At 43.9% G+C, this 18,204-nt stretch overlaps 1 protein-coding gene across 3 annotated transcripts in view; it reads left to right on the top strand.

The window, feature by feature from the left end:
* SYT8 (synaptotagmin 8) overlaps positions 1-12,934 on the top strand; it is a 45,930-nt gene extending 32,996 nt beyond the window's left edge. For all 3 annotated transcript variants that reach the window (XM_066583108.1, XM_066583107.1, XM_066583109.1), the window contains 6 exons: positions 82-177; positions 2,083-2,250; positions 6,258-6,425; positions 8,645-8,762; positions 10,282-10,415; positions 10,573-12,934. In XM_066583108.1, coding sequence (XP_066439205.1) covers positions 82-177; positions 2,083-2,250; positions 6,258-6,425; positions 8,645-8,762; positions 10,282-10,415; positions 10,573-10,806 — 918 coding nt within the window. In that variant the 3' untranslated portion in view covers positions 10,807-12,934. The remainder of the gene's footprint in view (positions 1-81; positions 178-2,082; positions 2,251-6,257; positions 6,426-8,644; positions 8,763-10,281; positions 10,416-10,572) is intronic.
* Positions 12,935-18,204: the final 5,270 nt, after the last annotated feature.

Genomic DNA, 18,204 nt, shown 5'->3' with positions numbered 1-18,204 from the left:
TTACGCCTCTGCGTAACACAAAACGTTATGAAGATGTACAGTGTAAGTTGATGAACGTGATCTTATGTTGTCCCATTCTAGGTCCAGCCAGATATAGACTTACTAAAGAAATCGCAGGAGAATGAATCCCGCGGACGACTACAATATTCTGTGGAGTATAACTTTCAAAGAGAGGAGGTAAACTTTGGCATCTACAGTATGACAAATGTATGAAATTATCTAATGATAAGTATAGGATTTGCAGTAGACACTCTTCCGGACTGGCAGGAAAGCATCCTAAATGTCGTATGACCAATCTCTATGCTTCTGACTATCTGGGATAGACTAGAGAGCCGCATGTTTTAAGGAATCACTCATCAGTAGAACAAATAAGTTGTTGCTATTTCCCTGCACCCTATCTATGGCCTTGCAGAGAACTATAATTCAGCCCCAGTCAAGAGTCATACCTCGCTGGGGTCACAAATCTAATGCGCCAGTCTTGGTCTTTGGGTGCTATCTCAGCACTGAAGTACCTGCACAATGCCAGGTTGGAGGTGGAGGAATATAGAGTGAAGAACCCAAAAAGGCCATTGTGTATTACTAGCATTGTGCTACTCTTGTTCTAGTCTATAGTTGAAGTCCCAGTGGCTGGACTCCAACCAATTAGTAAGCAATATTATATCCTACCCATATGTCATAACTATTGTTGAGCGAAGCAAACCAGTAGAACCCTGTTTCATTTTGAACGTTGCTAAAACTTTGGTTGAGCATGAACTAGAACTGAGTTTTTAGCAAAGTTCTAACCGAAACAGGGTAGTCCTGGACACTGGTGTATAACATTGCTTAAGAGCCATAAAAACCCCTTATAACAATCTCAGAGTGTTATACGTGGCTTTATGGCTTTTAGGCAGTGTTATACACCGGTTTTAGGGGTTTGGGTAAACTTCCATTTTGGTTCAAACTAATTTGGACCAAACAAAAACTTTTGCAAAAGTGTAGCAAACCGGCTAAACCAAACTTTTCAAAAGTTTGCTCATCACTAATCATAACTTTTTACGATGGGAACACCTTTTTAATATTGAAAACATTCCAGATGTTGATAAACTATTTTCCCTTCATTGGGTAGCTGCTGTTTACTGTTCTCCAGACAAGTATTGTAAGGGCGACAATGCCAATAGTAATAGTGTCCCCTATATTAGCCCTAATAGTAATAGTAACCGCAACAGTGGGCTCAGTAGTAACCGTGTCTCCTATATTGGCCCTAGTAGTAATAGTGACCCCTATATTGGCCTCAGTAGTAATAGTGACCCCTATTTTGGCCTCATTCGTAATACTATTACTACCGGGATTGATATAGGGGACAATATTACTAATCGTGTCCTCTATATCGGCCCCAGTAGTAATAGTGACCCCCACAGTAGCCCCAGTAATAATAGTGACCCCTATATTGGCCTCAGTAGTAATACAATTACTATTGGGGCTGATATAGGAAACAATATTACTAATCGTGTCCTCTATATCGGCCCCAGTAGTAATAGTGACCCCCACAGTAGCCCCAGTAGTAATAGTAACCCCTATATTGGCCTCAGTAGTAATACAATTACTATTGGGGCTGATATAGGAAACAATATTACTAATAGTGTCCCCTATATCGGCCCCAGTAGTTATAGTGACTCCCACAGTAGCTCCAGCAGTAATAGCGCCTCTCTGAAATGCATATACTTACCTCCTTCTGGTCTTCAAAGCGCCGCTACTCCTCTGCTCGGTGCTGCTGTGGGTGAAAGTGTGTGTGCCCGGGCGCCTCCTCCCTTCTCCTCTGCTCCTGCAGAACCAAGGTGCACACACTGCCATCACATTCTACATAGCAATGCTATGTATTGTAAGTACGACAATGCCTATCATGGCTCTCAGAAAAACTGTATCTACGGAGGAAAAGGTTAGTTCTAGCTTAACGCCACATACTGTATACTTGGAGCAAATTTCTGTGCAGCTCTGATTTAAGTCTGGAGAAGTGCTGCGATGGACTGGAGTTCTTTAAATTGGATATTGCTCATTCCAGAACGGATCTGTCAGGTAGTAACGAACAGGTGCTTTTCATTACAGATAACTGTGGCAGTGAAGCAAGCTGCTAGTCTGAAGGCTATGGACAGCGGAGGAACATCCGACCCATATGTCATTGTCTACCTCACCAATGATACCCGCAAGAAAAATGAGACGAAGGTGCACCGCAAGACACTGAGCCCAACATTTAATGAATCTTTCAACTTTAAGGTATGCAGGCGTTAAACATGGAAACATGTAATATAGTTTCTTCCTAATACTACAATTCATTTTTAAAGCGATACTACCTATACGCCGCTGAATAATAATGGGTGGCTTTACTCTACTTTTAGGGAAGGGTTGCCCTGGGTGATTGCTCAGTTTGCCAGTTTTACAAAGGCAAACCATGTATGACCTATATATGTTTTTTACTATTAAAAAAAAACAAACACTGATAAATATTCTTATTTCACATCTCATTTTAATTTCTGATTGTAGATTTTCTGTATATGACTTTTGGCCATCTTGCCTGAGCTGCTGTTAACAGCACTCAGAGATGTGCCTTACAGCAGGCACACGGTGATAGGAACTTGTGGACTGCAAGGGACTCATTAACTTCCATAGGAGACTACTGTGGTTATGCTCTGTGATCTGTGCAGAGTTCATTATGCAGGGAGGGGGAAGAGGTGAGCTGTGACCATTATTTGTTTTGAATAGGGGATCCTGTGCTACTTGTATAGATATGTAGGTGTCACCCTTCGTTTGTAATCCTGCCTGTGATAATAATAATAAGAGGACTGCTGAGAAGTCATCTGTACAGAACAGGAAGTATCACACTATTGTTAGGCTTAGTGGTCATGGTGGGATTTGCAGGATTTTAGTAAACTGTAAGCTTAACGGAAGCAACCAGTGTCAGGCAGCTGCTGCAAAGGCAAATTAGATCATGGGGAGCATCAAAAGAGGTCTAGGGGCACATGATGAGAACATTGTTTTTCCTCTTTACAAGTCACTGGTCAGACCACACATGGAATATTGTGGACAGTATTGGGCATCAATACTCAAGAAGGACATATCAGAGCTTGAGCGGGTACAAAGGTGGGCACCTAAAGGAATAAATGTAATGGGCAGACTAAATACCCAGAGAGGTTATCAAAATTTTAAAATTAAAAAAAAAACAAAAAAACAATTTTTGAAGTATGTTTTACATTAAAACTTGATTTAATGATATTTAATTTTCTGATCACACATTCCCATAAAACTCTGGAAATTTTTTCCTTTGCCCTTGAATTTCTGTTTTTCTCTATTAACTAATTCTGGCGGCAGCCGCATCCTGTGGGGAATATTGTCTATAAACCTTGAGGGATTATTTGACAGGCTTCTTGTCAATTGGACATACCTTTCAAGTGTGATAACCATGTATCTGTCACCTTACGATCTAAGAAACATCTAACCAGGAAACCGCTTTGTGAGCATCAGATCAATAATGTCACCCTGGATCTTGTTAGATGAAGCTTATTTTAGGATCTGCCTTCTTCTTTTTAATCCTTTTTGCTTTGCCTGGGAGAATTTGTAGAAGGACCGCTGTCTTAAAGTAACACACAGCTACTAAAGGATAAGTAAGCACATTTTTCTGGTTTGCAACGAACTTAATATTTAAAGGGTATTTCCATGCTTAAGAACCAGTTTGTGTATGAATATATTGTATACAAAATATGTAGTAATTTGCCCTAGACCAGTGATGGAACCTTTTAGAGACCGAGAGCCCAAACTGCAACCCAAAACCCACTTATTTATCGCAAAGTGCCAACATGTCAGGGGGCGGGGCTTATCACGACGTACGCTTTTACCCCCGTCATTCTAAGGGCGAGCACCCACTGGCGTTTGCGTTTTCCGCGGGAAAAAAACGCAGCGTTTTCGCCGCGTTTCCCGCGATTTTTCCGCGTGTTTTTCGCGGCGTTTTCGCGGCTTTTCCATAAATTACCATTGACTTTCATGGGTGCATTAGGAGAAAAATAAGGACACATATGCAACTGACAGTTCCTATGTTAAAAACGCAAACGCAACGCAAAAAAAACGCCAGTGGACAGGAACACATGTTATCTCTATGCCTGTGCAGGAAAAACGCAAAACGCAGGTAAAAAAACGCCAGTGGGTGCTCACCCTCAAAAGGACAGGTCCGCTTCAAAATAGACAGTGTGCAGATTCTGACTGCATTTTGGATGTGGAAATACTGCAGAAAGTCCTCAGCGGAAAATTCTGTGGCAAATTCAGCAGCATTTTAAACATCCAAAAAGCAGTCAAAATCTGCACCCTGTCTATTTTGAAACAACCCTGCCAATTTCTGCCACATTTAAACATACCACAGCGATAATAGCGACACCTCACAGTGGTAATAGTGACGCCCCAGCAATAATAGTGACATCCCACAGCAGCCCCCAGTATAATAGCGACCTCCCCCCAGCAGTAATAGTGACACCCCAGTATAATAGTGACCCCCACAGCGGTCCCCCAGCAGTAATAATAGTGACACCCCCCAGAGCGGCCCTCCAGCAGTAATATTAGTGATTCCCCCCCAGCAGTAATAATAGTGACACCCCCCAGAGCGGCCCCCCAACAGTAATATTAGTGACACCCCCCAGAGCGGCCCCTCAGCAGTAATAATAGTGACACCCCCCAGCGGCCCCCCAGCAGTTATATTAGTGACACCCCCCAGCAATAATATTAGTGACACCACCCAGCAGTAATAATAGTGGCACCCCCCAGCGGCCCCCAGTAGTAATAATAGTGACACCCCCCAGCAGTAATAATAGTGACACCCCCCAGCGGCCCCTAGCAGTAATAATAGTGACACCCCCCGGCAGTAATAATAGTGACACGCCCCCAGCGGCCCCCAGCAGTAATAATAGTGACACCTCTCCAGCAGTAATAATAGTTACACCCCCCCCAGCAGTAATAATAGTGACACCCCCCAGCAGTAATAGTAGTGACAGCCCCCAGTAGTAATAATGCCCCCCAGCGGTCCACCAGCAGTACAAATTCCCCCTGAGCGGTAACAATGCCCCCCGCAGCAGTCCCCCCAGCAATTATACTGCCCCCCCAGCGATCCCCCACCAGTAATAACGCCCCCCCCGCGATCCCCCACCAGTAATAACGCCCCCCGCGATCCCCCACCAGTAATAACGCCCCCCCCAGCGATCCCCCACCAGTAATAATGCCCCTCCCAGCGATCCCCCGCTGCAGTAATAATGCCCCCCCCTCCAGTGATCCCCGAGCAGTAATAATGCCCCCCCCCCATTGGTCCCCCAGCAGTAATAATGCCCCCCAGCAGACCCCCAGCAGTAATGATGCCCCCCCCAGTGGTCCCCCAGCAGTGATAATGCCCCCACAGTGGTCCCCCAGCAGTGATAATGCCCCCACAGTGGTCCTCCAGCAGTGATAATGCCCCCACAGTGGTCCTCCAGCAGTGATAATGCCCCCACAGTGGTCCTCCAGCAGTGATAATGCACACGCGCCATAGGTTCGCCACCACTGCCCTAGGGTATACTTTATACATAAAGCTCAGTTCTCATCATCACTGGACAGGTCCTTTCTTTCTTATAGTTCCCTTTGCCAGAAGGGAGAACTGCTCCCAAAAGAGGGAACAAGGTTACAAAAATTCCCATTGTGGAATATTTTTCTTGTTTCCTCATTTCCATTTTTTTGAAATGTTGTACTTTTTTTTTTATTGCATTCTACTTTGTATACACAATTACTAACGTTTTATACCCTAAAAAATATATTCCACTAAAAATATATTGAATATATAGACCTAGACCTCTTTTGATGCACCCCATGATCCCATTTGCCTTGGCAGCAGCTGCCTGATATTGGTTGACCTAGTTAAGCTTCCAGTTAACTAAAATGCCCAAGTCCAAGATCTTGAAATCCTGCAGTTTCCACAATGACCACTAAGCCTAAAAATTGTCTGATACTTCCTGTGCTGTAGAGATGAGCTCTGAATGTGGTTCAGAGGTGTAACGTGAAGCTTCAAGTTGTTATTGCTATCACCATAGAGTTCAGTATTGACAATCATTGACCACTGGAGCAAATTGGCCACTTGGGCTCTCAGTTGTCTTCTAGTGGATTTCTCCTCATTATTACTTTATTGAGATAATATCTGGGCTATCCTTGATATACACTGTGTTTGTCTACTAAGTACGCATTTGTGGACCACACTGATCATGTGATCTATACTCCAGCTCCTACAGACAGAACTGGAAGAGACAGACGTTGTGATGCAGGTCTTTGACTTTAATCGTTTCTCGAAGCATGATGTCATCGGTGAGGTGAGGCTGCCATTGCGGAACATGGATCTAAATCATGTCATTGAGGAGTGGAAGGAGCTGAGTGCTAAATCAACCATGGAGGTAAGAAGCAGATATGCCAATATTGTCAAGTGTAATATTACTACCAAATATACACTGAACGATCACTGTATTAGAGACACCTTCCCTTTCACGATTGGAGCTCCCCTGTATGGAAATCGACGCGCAACCCTGGTATGGGAGGTAAAAAAAGCATAAAAATTAGATCACTGAGCAGTGGAAAAACATCTACCAGTCAGATAAATCCAGATTCCTGGTGCACCATACTGATGAATCAGAACTTGGTGCAAGCAGCATGAATTGATGAACCCTTCTTGTCATGTGTCAACAGTTCAGGCTGGTGGAGATGGAGTAATGGTGCAGGGAATGTTTTTTAGCTGTGGTTGTACGTTTGAGCAGTAGGTCCAATGGTTCAAAATATTGTTGGATTGTGCGAATTTAGTACTAGATGGGTGGGATGATGTTAATAAAGTGTCAATTCTGTGAATGTAACATTAGTGGCATGGTAATATGGCTACAAACCTGCAAATTCACCAAGGCCACTATGGCCGGAGGAACAGTAGGCTGCCACAAAAGAGAAAAGAGACACTATAAATGCAGAGATACAAAAGACATTACATGCCAAATGCCAGTTGCACATGTAAATGTGTGGCACAAAAGGGGCACTAGTACTGTTAAGGTACAAATGGGGGCACTATTACAATGATGAGGCACTAAAAAGGGAATTGGGGGTAGCAGTAGGATGGAAAGAGTCTGCAGAGATTAGTGATGGCTGGAAAAAGCCTTTATGATGGTCTGAAATTCTTTAAAAGATAGGATAGTGCCTCGGAATGATAATAGTTTGATAGTGGACTCACCTGGTCTTGACACCTGAGCTCAAGCTGAGGATCCAGGTGCCTCACCTGTGGTCCTGGGAGCAAATCCTGGATTGCTCCTTCCTATGCTGGTGGCATCCACCCTTGGAGAGGAGAGCTTCAAGGATTATGGGGAGGCTCTTAGAAAAGAGTGGCTCCCCAAAGCATGAAACAAGGAAAAATTGAAAATTACAACAAAACCTGCGCTCAACCTGACACTTTACCAAAAACAAAAAGTAAAGTTTCAAGGTAAACAGCGGAGACTTACTTTGAAAAAGGGGGATATGATGAACACAGAAGCCCTAAGGAGAAACTGCTTCCTCTTGCAGAGGGGCTGGAGTATATATCTACACCCAGACCCCGGGGATTGGCTGACCTGAGCAACCACACCCAGCCAGCTCAATTAACCCCTCACCTGTGAAGATGTGCACCAGGAAGCCTGTAGAACAATAGGTCCCAGATTCACAACCTAACAGGTAGTTTACCTACTCCCATCCTGTACAAGTTCACATGGATCGCTTCTGAGCGTCTTCCGCTCACTACGGAGGGGAAGGGGCATTTTTGCGATGACATTGCATGGCGATGTCATCACGTGGGCACATCTTTTCTATCACTGCGGGTCATCTCATGGAACGCACGTATTGCGTGCTCACTGAATGAAAGTGGGCGATCCTACTGTGACATTGCATAAGGGGCGTTAAGACGTGTCTAGAAATAAATAAATTAGATGAAGCATGCGTCAGTGCTCCAGGATGTTCAGGGTTATTGACGCCCGGTATGAGCGCACAAACAATATAGGGAGAGGAGATGGACCAGTACTGTGTACCTACCTGCCAGCCTAAAATTTGCCATCTAACTAGTGCGCACTGCATAGTATGTTATTTTATCTCATTCCTAAAACCCCTTTAAGTCTTGGCAGGTTTCCTGTTCTGGCCCCTAGAAATCTGAAATAATGTGAGTGACCTCAATACTAACTATAACATTAATACCATTAACCCTTTCCAATCCAATTTTGGATTCAGGGTTTCCTAAAAGGCTTTCTCTTTTTGCTGTTGTACAATGGTGCCATCTGCTGGCTAAAGCCAGTGTGTGTGCCCCAGAGAGGCTCTAACAGCGGAGTGGCTGGCAATAGACGGTAAGAATACCCTGTCGGCCGTCTTGTGACATTGGAGCTGTACAAGCTTCAATCAGAATGTAGGAAGACGTCAGACAATGGATTGGAAAGGGTTAAAGGGATTGTCCAAGTTATGGAAAAAAATGATTGCGGGAGGAGCAAGTTGTGCAAACAGCCCGGGGCCTTTGGTATACTTAATCCCCGGCAGTATGGCTTGTTCACCCTGACTTGGGAGCTTCAAACTATATGACTGCTAAACATCTTCCTCTTTTTTTACTCATATGTCTTCACAGACCGAACGACTTGGAGAAATCTGCATCTCACTGAAATACATCCCTGTGACTTCAAAGCTAATCGTCGTCATTCTAGAGGCAAAGAAGCTTAAGAAAATGGACGATAATGGACTTTCAGGTAATGTGGCTATGTGGCAAAATTGTCCCATTGTCCCAGGCTAGTTCTGGCTAGTAAACATAGTCCTATTACTCAGCCAGATACTTAATCCCAAAGGCAAAGTATAAGCCCTGGATCTCTATCAGCATGCCTGCTAAGTCTATATATAGTTACTTGAAGTGTACACACTGTTTGTTTTATGAGGTCTCCCTCACTTACGTTACCAAGTCCAGTACTCCAAGTCCAGTATGGTTGCTCTGTCTGTGCACTTCTGTGTGTTTAATTTCCAAAGTGGATGCTCCTGAAGATTCCTGGTGTTATCTTTCACAATGGAGTAAAAGGAGCAAACGGTTCCACAGACTTCTGGCTTTCCCTCCTTTGCAGCAGCTGTTCCACTGTAGTTGATCCCTAAGCACTTGCAGAGACAATATTGGTCTGTGTGGGTCTTTTCTCTTTGTCCACATGGCAGTGTTTCCCTGACTTTGGAAGTCCTCTGAGCTCTGCAAACTGCAAATATCCCACACTACCATCTCTCTCTCTGCTGCAGGGGTTCCTTGAGCTGCTCTCCCAGAATGCAGATCCTTCCCTATGTCTGAACTACTGCACTCTCTCTCCCTTTTCTTCCTGTGTTGCAGCCAAAATTCTCTTTCTTGATCGGAGAAGTAACCAATCACTCAAAGTCCTTCTGGGTATGCTAAGTGCGAATTGTCACACAATTTGTCTCTCGACCCATTTTCCTGTTAGGGGGAAGTACCTAAAAGCTAAAAATGGAGAGATTCGATACTAAGTGTTAGGCACAGAGTTCCGACACAATCTTCTGCTTCTGTGTCTGGCAAATATGGGCGTCCTCTCATTCTCTCTGTTCCCTAAGCTTATATTCACTCTCTTTCAGCTCTCCTAGGGCTTCTAGCTTCTGGTCTCCTGTTCAGCTGATGCTCTTTTTCTAATCACTGTCCTATATAGCTGCCCTGGGCCTTTCAGACCTTGCTGCAGTGTTGTTGAGAGTTTGTTCCTATCACTTCATGTCCAGCCACTGCTTCAGCAGCTACCTTGCTGTCTGCTTATGTTCTGTGTTCTTTGTTCGCGTACTCCGTGATCTGTTATTCCAGTTGTCCGCTTCTCTGTTTATCCTTGCCCACTTGTTCTTCCTTTGTTTCTGTACTCTCCAGTGTTGTTCTATCTTTGTGCTATAGGTGTTCTGGCTCGCCAGGGTAAGTCAGCGCCTAGAGTAGGACCATTGGGTCATCCTTATCGGGACGAGTGCTCCGCTTATAGGCAGGGGTTTCTCCTGGTTATCAGCTCAGGGCAAGATATCTTCCCTAGTTTTTATCCGTATACGGGGATGTTCATCTGGTATCTTACCTCCAACACTGGGGTTAGCTGTCAGCCATGCTGGATCAGACCTTCGCCTACCCGGTGGGTTGACACAGTGGTTCCACATCCACAGTCTTTACACTAAGTATAAGTACAAGATCCTAATGATCTTGTTTTTTTTTTAAAGAAATAGTTACAGTAAACTATTAGCACTTTATCCTTACAGATCCATACGTGAAGGTGCAGCTTGCCCTGAATAAGAAGAAGTGGAAGCGTAAGAAAACAGGAGTGAAGAAGAACACACTGAACCCCTACTTCAATGAAGAATTTACCTTTGATGTAACTCTGGAGCAAATGAAGGTCTGATTTCAAATTAATGTTTAATTCTTAATTATTTTAGCATTTATTAGCCAAAGTAGAGTAAATCATTATGACTATGTCAGAGTCTTAAAACATTTTCCAATCGGGGAGAATTAGTAGGCCCCATGTTTAACTCTAATTCTTGTCTTTCCTTTAGAATGTGGATCTTATCATCTCTGTGTGGGACTATGATAAAGTCAATAAGAATGAACAGATTGGGAAGATATTTCTTGGCTGTCGATCTTCAGGAAATGCTTTAAGACACTGGTCAGACATGCTTGCACACCCACGAAGACCAATAGCCCAGTGGCATAGTCTGCAGCCTGCAGAAGAAGTTGATAATGTCCTTGCCCTGAAGACCCATTTAAAACTCCCTCGGCCCAACAGATAGTGAAACTCCAACTGTGGGCTTTCTGAGGTTTGAAGATTTCCCAATGACTGAGAAAATGGGATAGACTCTTTCTGAGGTTCCTAATATCTACCAGAGACTCACATAATGGTCGCTCAAGTGGTTCACTCAAAATTTCATCTGACATTTATATATCATGAATCTATAAATCTCCGAATCAAATCCATCCATACAATGATTTACAGAATTTTACATACTCCAAGATGCAGAAAAGCAGAATAGTAGAAAAGACCCCCAATTTTGTAGTCATTCTTGACAGTGGCTAAGAGATGAGACTCTTGAACTTAGGACTCCCTTCTATTAATGCTTGAAAATTCCTTAATAGGGCATATGAAAATGTTTTTTCTTAACTTGAGAACCCCATGAATGCTTTGTTCACACTTCTGTCTTGGCTTCTATTCTTAACCCTTTCCAATCCAATTTGTATCCTGGTTTTCGTAGGGGGCTTCCTCTTTTTCTGTCGTTATACAACGGCGCTATATGCTGGCTAAAACCAGTACTGCATGAGGTGACACGTTGGATAGGCTCCGACAGCAGAGAAGCTGGGAATATACAGTAAGAGAACCCCGACGGACGTCTTCCAACATCGGAGCTGTACAGCCTTAAATCATAATGTCTTCAGAGGTCAGACAGTGGATTGGATAGGGTTAAAAGGGTCTTGTATGAAAGATCTGTTATCAAAGTGATTCCAACATATCGTGATGAATACCATTGACTTATAAATGGGTCTCTCAAGTCTCCACAAGGGTCCAGGTGCTTTTGGCGACAGCAAAGGTCTTGCCAACTTGCACTAGAATCTCGACAGGCTGTTACATAGCTGCAGTGCGAATAGAGACCAAGAATCTTAGACAGACTAAAGTAAGTAACAGACATATACACTGAATGGCCACTATTTTAGAGACCTCCATCTGGTAGTGTGTTGGAACTTCTTTGGTCTTCAGAACTGCAACAGTTTGTCATAGCATAGATTCCACTAGTTGTTGAAATTGCTCCATAGGAATATTGGCCATGCAAACCTCCCATCAGCATGGTGCAACAAAAATCTGGATTAATCTGACTAGGCGATGTTTTTCCACTGCCCGATGATCCAATTTGTGTGGCCTTCTGCTCACTAGAGTCTTGCCTTTTTGTTTCTCTTAAACAGAAATGGCACTTGAACTGGTTGCCTGTTGTTATAGTCCATCCGTGCTAAAAAATGATGAATTATGCATTCGGACACATTAGTTGGAGCACCAGCATTGTATTCAGCTGCAATCTGCTAGACTGTGCACTTCCTGCTCATCGAAACGATTCTTGACATTCTCCTCTGACCCCTTTTGTTGATGAGTTGTTTAGGTCCACAGGATTCCCTTTCGCTGGATGTTTTTGCTGGATCACACCATTCTTGGTATATATTTTCCACACCACTGCACCAAAAAAGCCATACAATGTTGGTAGTGTTTGCTATCGCCGATAGCCAAGCCTCATTAGAAGTCGGTCAAATTGCTGGATTTTCCCATTCTGATGTGGATTCACACTGAAAAATGGATCCACCAAAAACCTTCCCACTTGATTTTATGCTGAACTCTGGAGTCACATGTCTAATTTCCATACAGGGAAGCTCCAATCATGAAAGGGGAAGGTGTCTCTAATAAAGTGTCCGTTCAGTGTATGTCAATCCAAGGCATCACAAACCATGGAGGGTCTATGCATTATGTATGTAGCCCAGTGCAATAGTTGTCCTACCTTGACATTTCTGCTGTAATGAGGCTTTATTCGTTGTCCTTCAATACATTTTTGGAAGTATTGTAAGTAAATCAAATTAATTAGTTAATTGTATTCAATATTAGACGGGTGAAGCCAACAAGAGTCACCTGGAGTATTATTATAGATGCCGATGCCATTTACAGTGTAACATCTGTATTGCTTTACGACATTGCATATTGCTTCTGCTTATATTTTGCACATAAATGACCTTTTAGACATCATTTCTTGGTCACCTGTCTTAAGAAATAATGTCAGGAATCTTCAAACACCGTCTGGAATGTTCTTGGAGTTGACTAATTGTGACACCCTTTGATGTTGACATTACACCTCCAGTCTTCTATGTTATTAAATGAAGTACATCTGAGTTTATGTGACCATGGATCTTTTAAGATCACCTATAAGTCCTACACATCCATATATGTACAGTAGAGCCACTTTGGGTCCAGCTTCAGGGACTCTTCAGGAACTGCAGATCGGTCTGCAGCAAGAGCTACCTTTTGTTAGTGTCTGCAGAGAGGGCAGTTCCAAACTTGGGACCTCTTCAATAATTTCTATATGCTCTAATATTACACATGGAAATGGGCTTCCTTCATGGAACAGACTCTTAACCCCTTAGTGACCAAGCCTGTTTGTGCCTTAATGACCAGGCCAAATTTTGGAAATCTGAGATATGTCACTTTAACATAGAATAACTCCGTAAAGGTTTTGCATATCCAAGTGATTCTGACATTGTTTTTTCGCCACATGTTGTACTTCATTTAGGTAGTAAAAATAGAACGATATAATTTGTGTATATTTATTAAAAGTGCCAATATTGGGAAAATTTTGAAAGAATTGTCATTTTTTCACATTTTCAATTGTAATATATCAAATATGTGCAAACATGCTGTACACATTTTTGCTAAGATATATGTTTCCATCAGCTTACTTTATTCTGGACGCACATTTGAAAAACTTTGTGTTTTTTTTTTTTAACCATTTAGGAGACATACAAATTTAACATTACTTTTCAGCATTTTGAGGCACACTTTGTTTTCCTATACCAAGCCAAGATTGCAAAGGCGCATGCGTGTCAGAATGATAGATACCCCCACAAATGAACCTATTTTAAAAACTACACCCCTTAATGTATTCACTGAGGGGTGTCATGAGTATTTTGACCCCACAGTTTTTTTTTTCAGGAATTCAATTTAGAGGACAAAAAGTAAAATTTCATATTTTTGCAAATATGTCATTTTAAAGACTTACTATTTCCTATAGTGCGCATGAAAATGAGGATTGACACCCCAAAATGGATCCCCCTGTTTGTCCTGTGTTCAGAGACATACCCATCGTGGCCCTAATCTTATATCTGGATGCACAATGGGGCCCAAAATGAAAGGAGTAGTTTGTGGCTTTCAGAACAGAAATTTTGCTTGAAGGCGTTTTAGGCCCTATTGCCCACTTGTAGAGCTCTTGAGCGGCCAAAACCATAAAAAACACCCACAAATGACCCCATTTTGAAAACTAGACCCCTTAACGAATTTATCTAGGGGTCTACTGCGTATTTTGATCCCACAAAAGCAAAAGGAAAAAATTGGGTTTTACGTTTTTTTGGCAATTTTTCATTTTAAAAACAGCTTTTTTTGTACAGCACACTATGAAGGAAGACTTGCACCCCAAAATGGATACCCCTGTTTCTCCCGTGTTCAGAGACATACCCATTGTGGCCCTAATCTTATGTCTGAATGTACAACGGGGCCCAAAATGAAAGGAGTAATCGTTGGCTTTTAGAACATAAATTTTCCTTGAAGGCCTTTTAGGCCCCATTGCACAATTGTAGAGTTCTTGAGTGGCCAAAACTATAGAGAACCCCCACAAATGACTCCATTTTGTAAACTAGACCCCTTAACGAATTTATCTAGGGGTGTACTGTGTATTTTAACCGTACAATTTTTGAATAAATCCAAGCAAAGCAGTGGGAAAAAATTACGATTTTCATTTTTTGGGCAATTGTGTCAATTTAAAAACAGTTTTTTCCATACAGCACACATATAAATGAAGACTTTCACCCCAAAATGTATCCCCCTGTTTGTCCCGTGTTCAGAAACATACCCATTGTGACCCTAATCTACTTACAGGACACATCGCAAGGCCTATAATGGAAGGAGCACCCATTGGATTTCAGGGTACAACTGAATAAATTCCAGGCCCCATTGCCCACTTATAGAGCCATTGAGCGGCCAAAATGATAAGGAACCCCCTCAAATGACCCCGTTTTGAAAACTAGACCCCTTAACAAATTCCTCTAGGGGTGTAGTGCGTATTTTGACCCCACAGTATTTAAATGAATCTAAGCGAAGCAGAAGGAAAAAAATTACGATTTTCATTTTTTGTCAATTTGAAACATGTTTTTTTGTACAGTGTACATAGGAATGAAGACATTCACCCCAAAATGGATACCCCCGTTTGTCCCGTGTACAGAAATATTCCCATTGTGGCCCTAATCTACTTGCAAGACCCATGGCTAGGCCTATAATGGGGGGAACACCCGTTGGATTGCAGGGCACAACTGAATAAACTCCAGGCCCCATTGCTGACTTGTACAGAATAAAAATTAACTCCCTAAAAATAATCCCCCCCCATCCCCAATTTTTGGCGTTTTGGCATGGTTGGGATGGGTACATGGGGCAATAAAACAGTGTATCCCTCCTCCTCTCATGCTTTTTGTGGGGTATTTCTTGATCAGCAGGAATGGGGTGTAAAAAGTGGCGTTCCGTGAGTCTCCGTAAGCTTGATGAGGTGCGGCGGTCTCGCACAGAAGACGCTCAACAAGCTGCCCCTGGAACTGCATGAAGGTGAGCGTTCCCGGGGCTTCTTGTAAATTACGTATTACAGGTAGCGGTCTGAATAACGCCGGGCTCACGCAGCCGTAGGCGGAATCCGCTTGTAGAGGCCTGCAGCGGATCCCGGCTGTGACCCTGCGTACGGCCGCGTAATGCACTGCGCTTAACTGCGTACTCACACAGGCGGTCATGCGCAGTACACCTTTTTTTGTTTGCATTTCCCGCACCGTCGCTTAGCGATGACGCAGGTACCCGCAGCCCGTATACAACGTAGTTGCGTATGGGCTGCGGGTATATCTGCGACCACGGAGCACAATGGGCTCTATGTTGCGGATATCCGCGGTAAAATAGAACCTGCTGCGTTCTCTTTTCTGCGAGTGAATTATGCAATTCCAACCCGCTAATGTGAGCCGAATTGTGTAATCCAATGCGATTGATCTGCATATTACCACGGATCAGACGCATGCGGAATCCGTAATTCCTATCCGGTCATGTGAGACTGACCTATGTTAGAGCGCTACTTTTTCATCACGTGACCGGCGACCGCTCAACAAGGTCACTGCTCCAGGCTCTCGGCAACCGTCGGTCGCTGGGAGCAAGGAGATTTTAAATTTCCTGGGCTCCCCGACTCCTGTGCATGTGTCCGGCATTTTGCCGGCGGTCGCATGTGCAGAATCCGGGAAGGTTCACGGCGGAGGATCGCGTCGGGTTTCAAATACGGAGGCCTCCGGTAAAAAGTTTCATCTCCTCTCACCAATCGCATTGGTGAGGGAAGATGAAACATCAATTTATTTTTTACTTTTACGTGATCACCATTATCCATTGGATAATGGCAAACACGTGACCAGGAACCGCTCACCGCGGCTCCCCGTGAAATCTCCAGGCTCTCGGCTAAGTTTTGTAGCCAGGAGCGGGGAGATTTTAAGTTATCCTGGCAATCCACAGCTTTTGCGCATGCATCCACCATTCTGGCAACGGACACGTGTGCAGAAGCTGGGGTAAGGTCCGCGTATGAATCCGGGGGCCTTAGGTACGTACTTTCATCCTCCCTCACGGATATGATCCGTGAGGGGAGATGAAATGTAAGCTTTTTAAACTTTTTTTAATTTTTAAATCTTTTTTTTTTTTACACTCTTTTTTTACTTTAAATGATCACTGTTATCCGTTGTTTGGGTTGTCTCTCTCACAATTCCAGCAACCTGATTGGTGAATAGGGTCGAAGTGCTGATAAAGATGTAAATACGCCCTGGGGACCGCTCACCTCAGTCCCCGGTGACATCTCCTGGTTTCCAGCTACCTTCAGGAGCCGGGAGCCAGGAGATTTTAAATTTGCCGGGGCTCCCGGCCTTCTGCGCATGCGCGTGACATCATCCGTCTGGCATGGATGCGCAGAAGAGCGGCGATGGGTCAGCGGGGGACAGCGCGGAGGTTGGGGGTGAGTAATCTCAGCTGCCCCCCATGGATCCGATCCATGAGGGCAGCTGAATCTTTAACTTTTTGTTTACTTTTTTACACTTTGATGCTGGTCACTAAGGGGTTAAAAGGATCCTGTTGGGATGTTTACACTACTCCTTTTCAGGCAATTCCATTAGTGACCTTTAATATAGGATGGAATACTCCATAACAGCGTTGCGGAATATACCCTGCTGAGGAATATTCATCCCCAAAATCCGCACTGCCAATGCTCAGATCTTTGTTTGGAACTGAAAATAGTGGATCATGCCGGCAATTCTGCATCAAAATCTACAGTCAGTCATATAGAATTCAGGCGCGGCATATTCCTCAACAGCGTAAACAAGTCACGGCTGCATCTCCCGTTTATACAGCTCGGGTGCGACGAGTATACACCGAGCTTGGAATACCGTCGGGCAGGGGAAGAGAGTTTAGCTCTCCTAAACTCCCCCCTCCCCCTTTGCTGACAGCCAACAAGGGGCGAAAAGAGGGGGTAGGAGGTAGTGTGCTAATCTCCCACCCCACCCCGTCCCTTTGCCAACAGCCATCAAGGGGCGGAAAGGGAGAGAAAGTTTAGCAGAGCCTCTGCTAATCCCCCTCCCACCTCCCTTTTTCGGCAGCTCCCATAGGAATCTATGAAACCGGCCGCCGTAATCCGTCCGGAATGTGCACTGTATATCTTTTCGAGCTGATTGTTTTTACGCACCCGTAAATCGGCCATCTGAACTGATGCATTGGAATCCAATGCATCAGATGGTCGCGTATATCGGCCGGCCATGAAAACGCGGCTGATATACCTTGTGTGAATAAGCCTTCAAGCTACTGACTCTTTCTGCCATTATACAATGGCGCCATCTGCTAGCTAGAGCCAGTACTGCAGTATGGGACATGCTGGAGAGGCGCCGGACAACAGAGCGACCAGTAATATACAGTAAGACTACCCTGCTGGACGTCTTCCGACATCGGAGCTGTACAGCCTTCAATCAGAATGTCTTTAGATGTCAGACAGTGGAATGGAAAGGGTTAACATACACAGCAAATACATATGTACATGTCTGTTTGCTGTGTACAGAATACTTTAGACAAATACCCGTGTGAGTGAGCCCTTTATTTGTATGCAGATAGCTGAAGTCCTAATATTCAACTTTAGGACTGTGTGAAAGCAAGCAGGGGATTTGGAGCTCTGTGAACAATAATGTAGCTCGGGAGGGGTAACATCTCTCCTTAGGGAGAGTACCAAGAAGGTGAGTGAGGAGACTTATAAGGCCATGCATGCTCCTCTGGGTAATATATGTAAATAAGGAAGATGGAACGATACCTCTGCAGCGCCACCTATTGGATGGCAGTATTCCTGCAA

Source organism: Eleutherodactylus coqui, chromosome 11, assembly GCF_035609145.1.
Source record: "Eleutherodactylus coqui strain aEleCoq1 chromosome 11, aEleCoq1.hap1, whole genome shotgun sequence".
Taxonomy (NCBI): Eukaryota; Metazoa; Chordata; class Amphibia; order Anura; family Eleutherodactylidae; genus Eleutherodactylus; species Eleutherodactylus coqui.
Note: the sequence above shows the minus strand (reverse complement) of the source record. Positions and strands in the feature narration are given on the sequence as shown.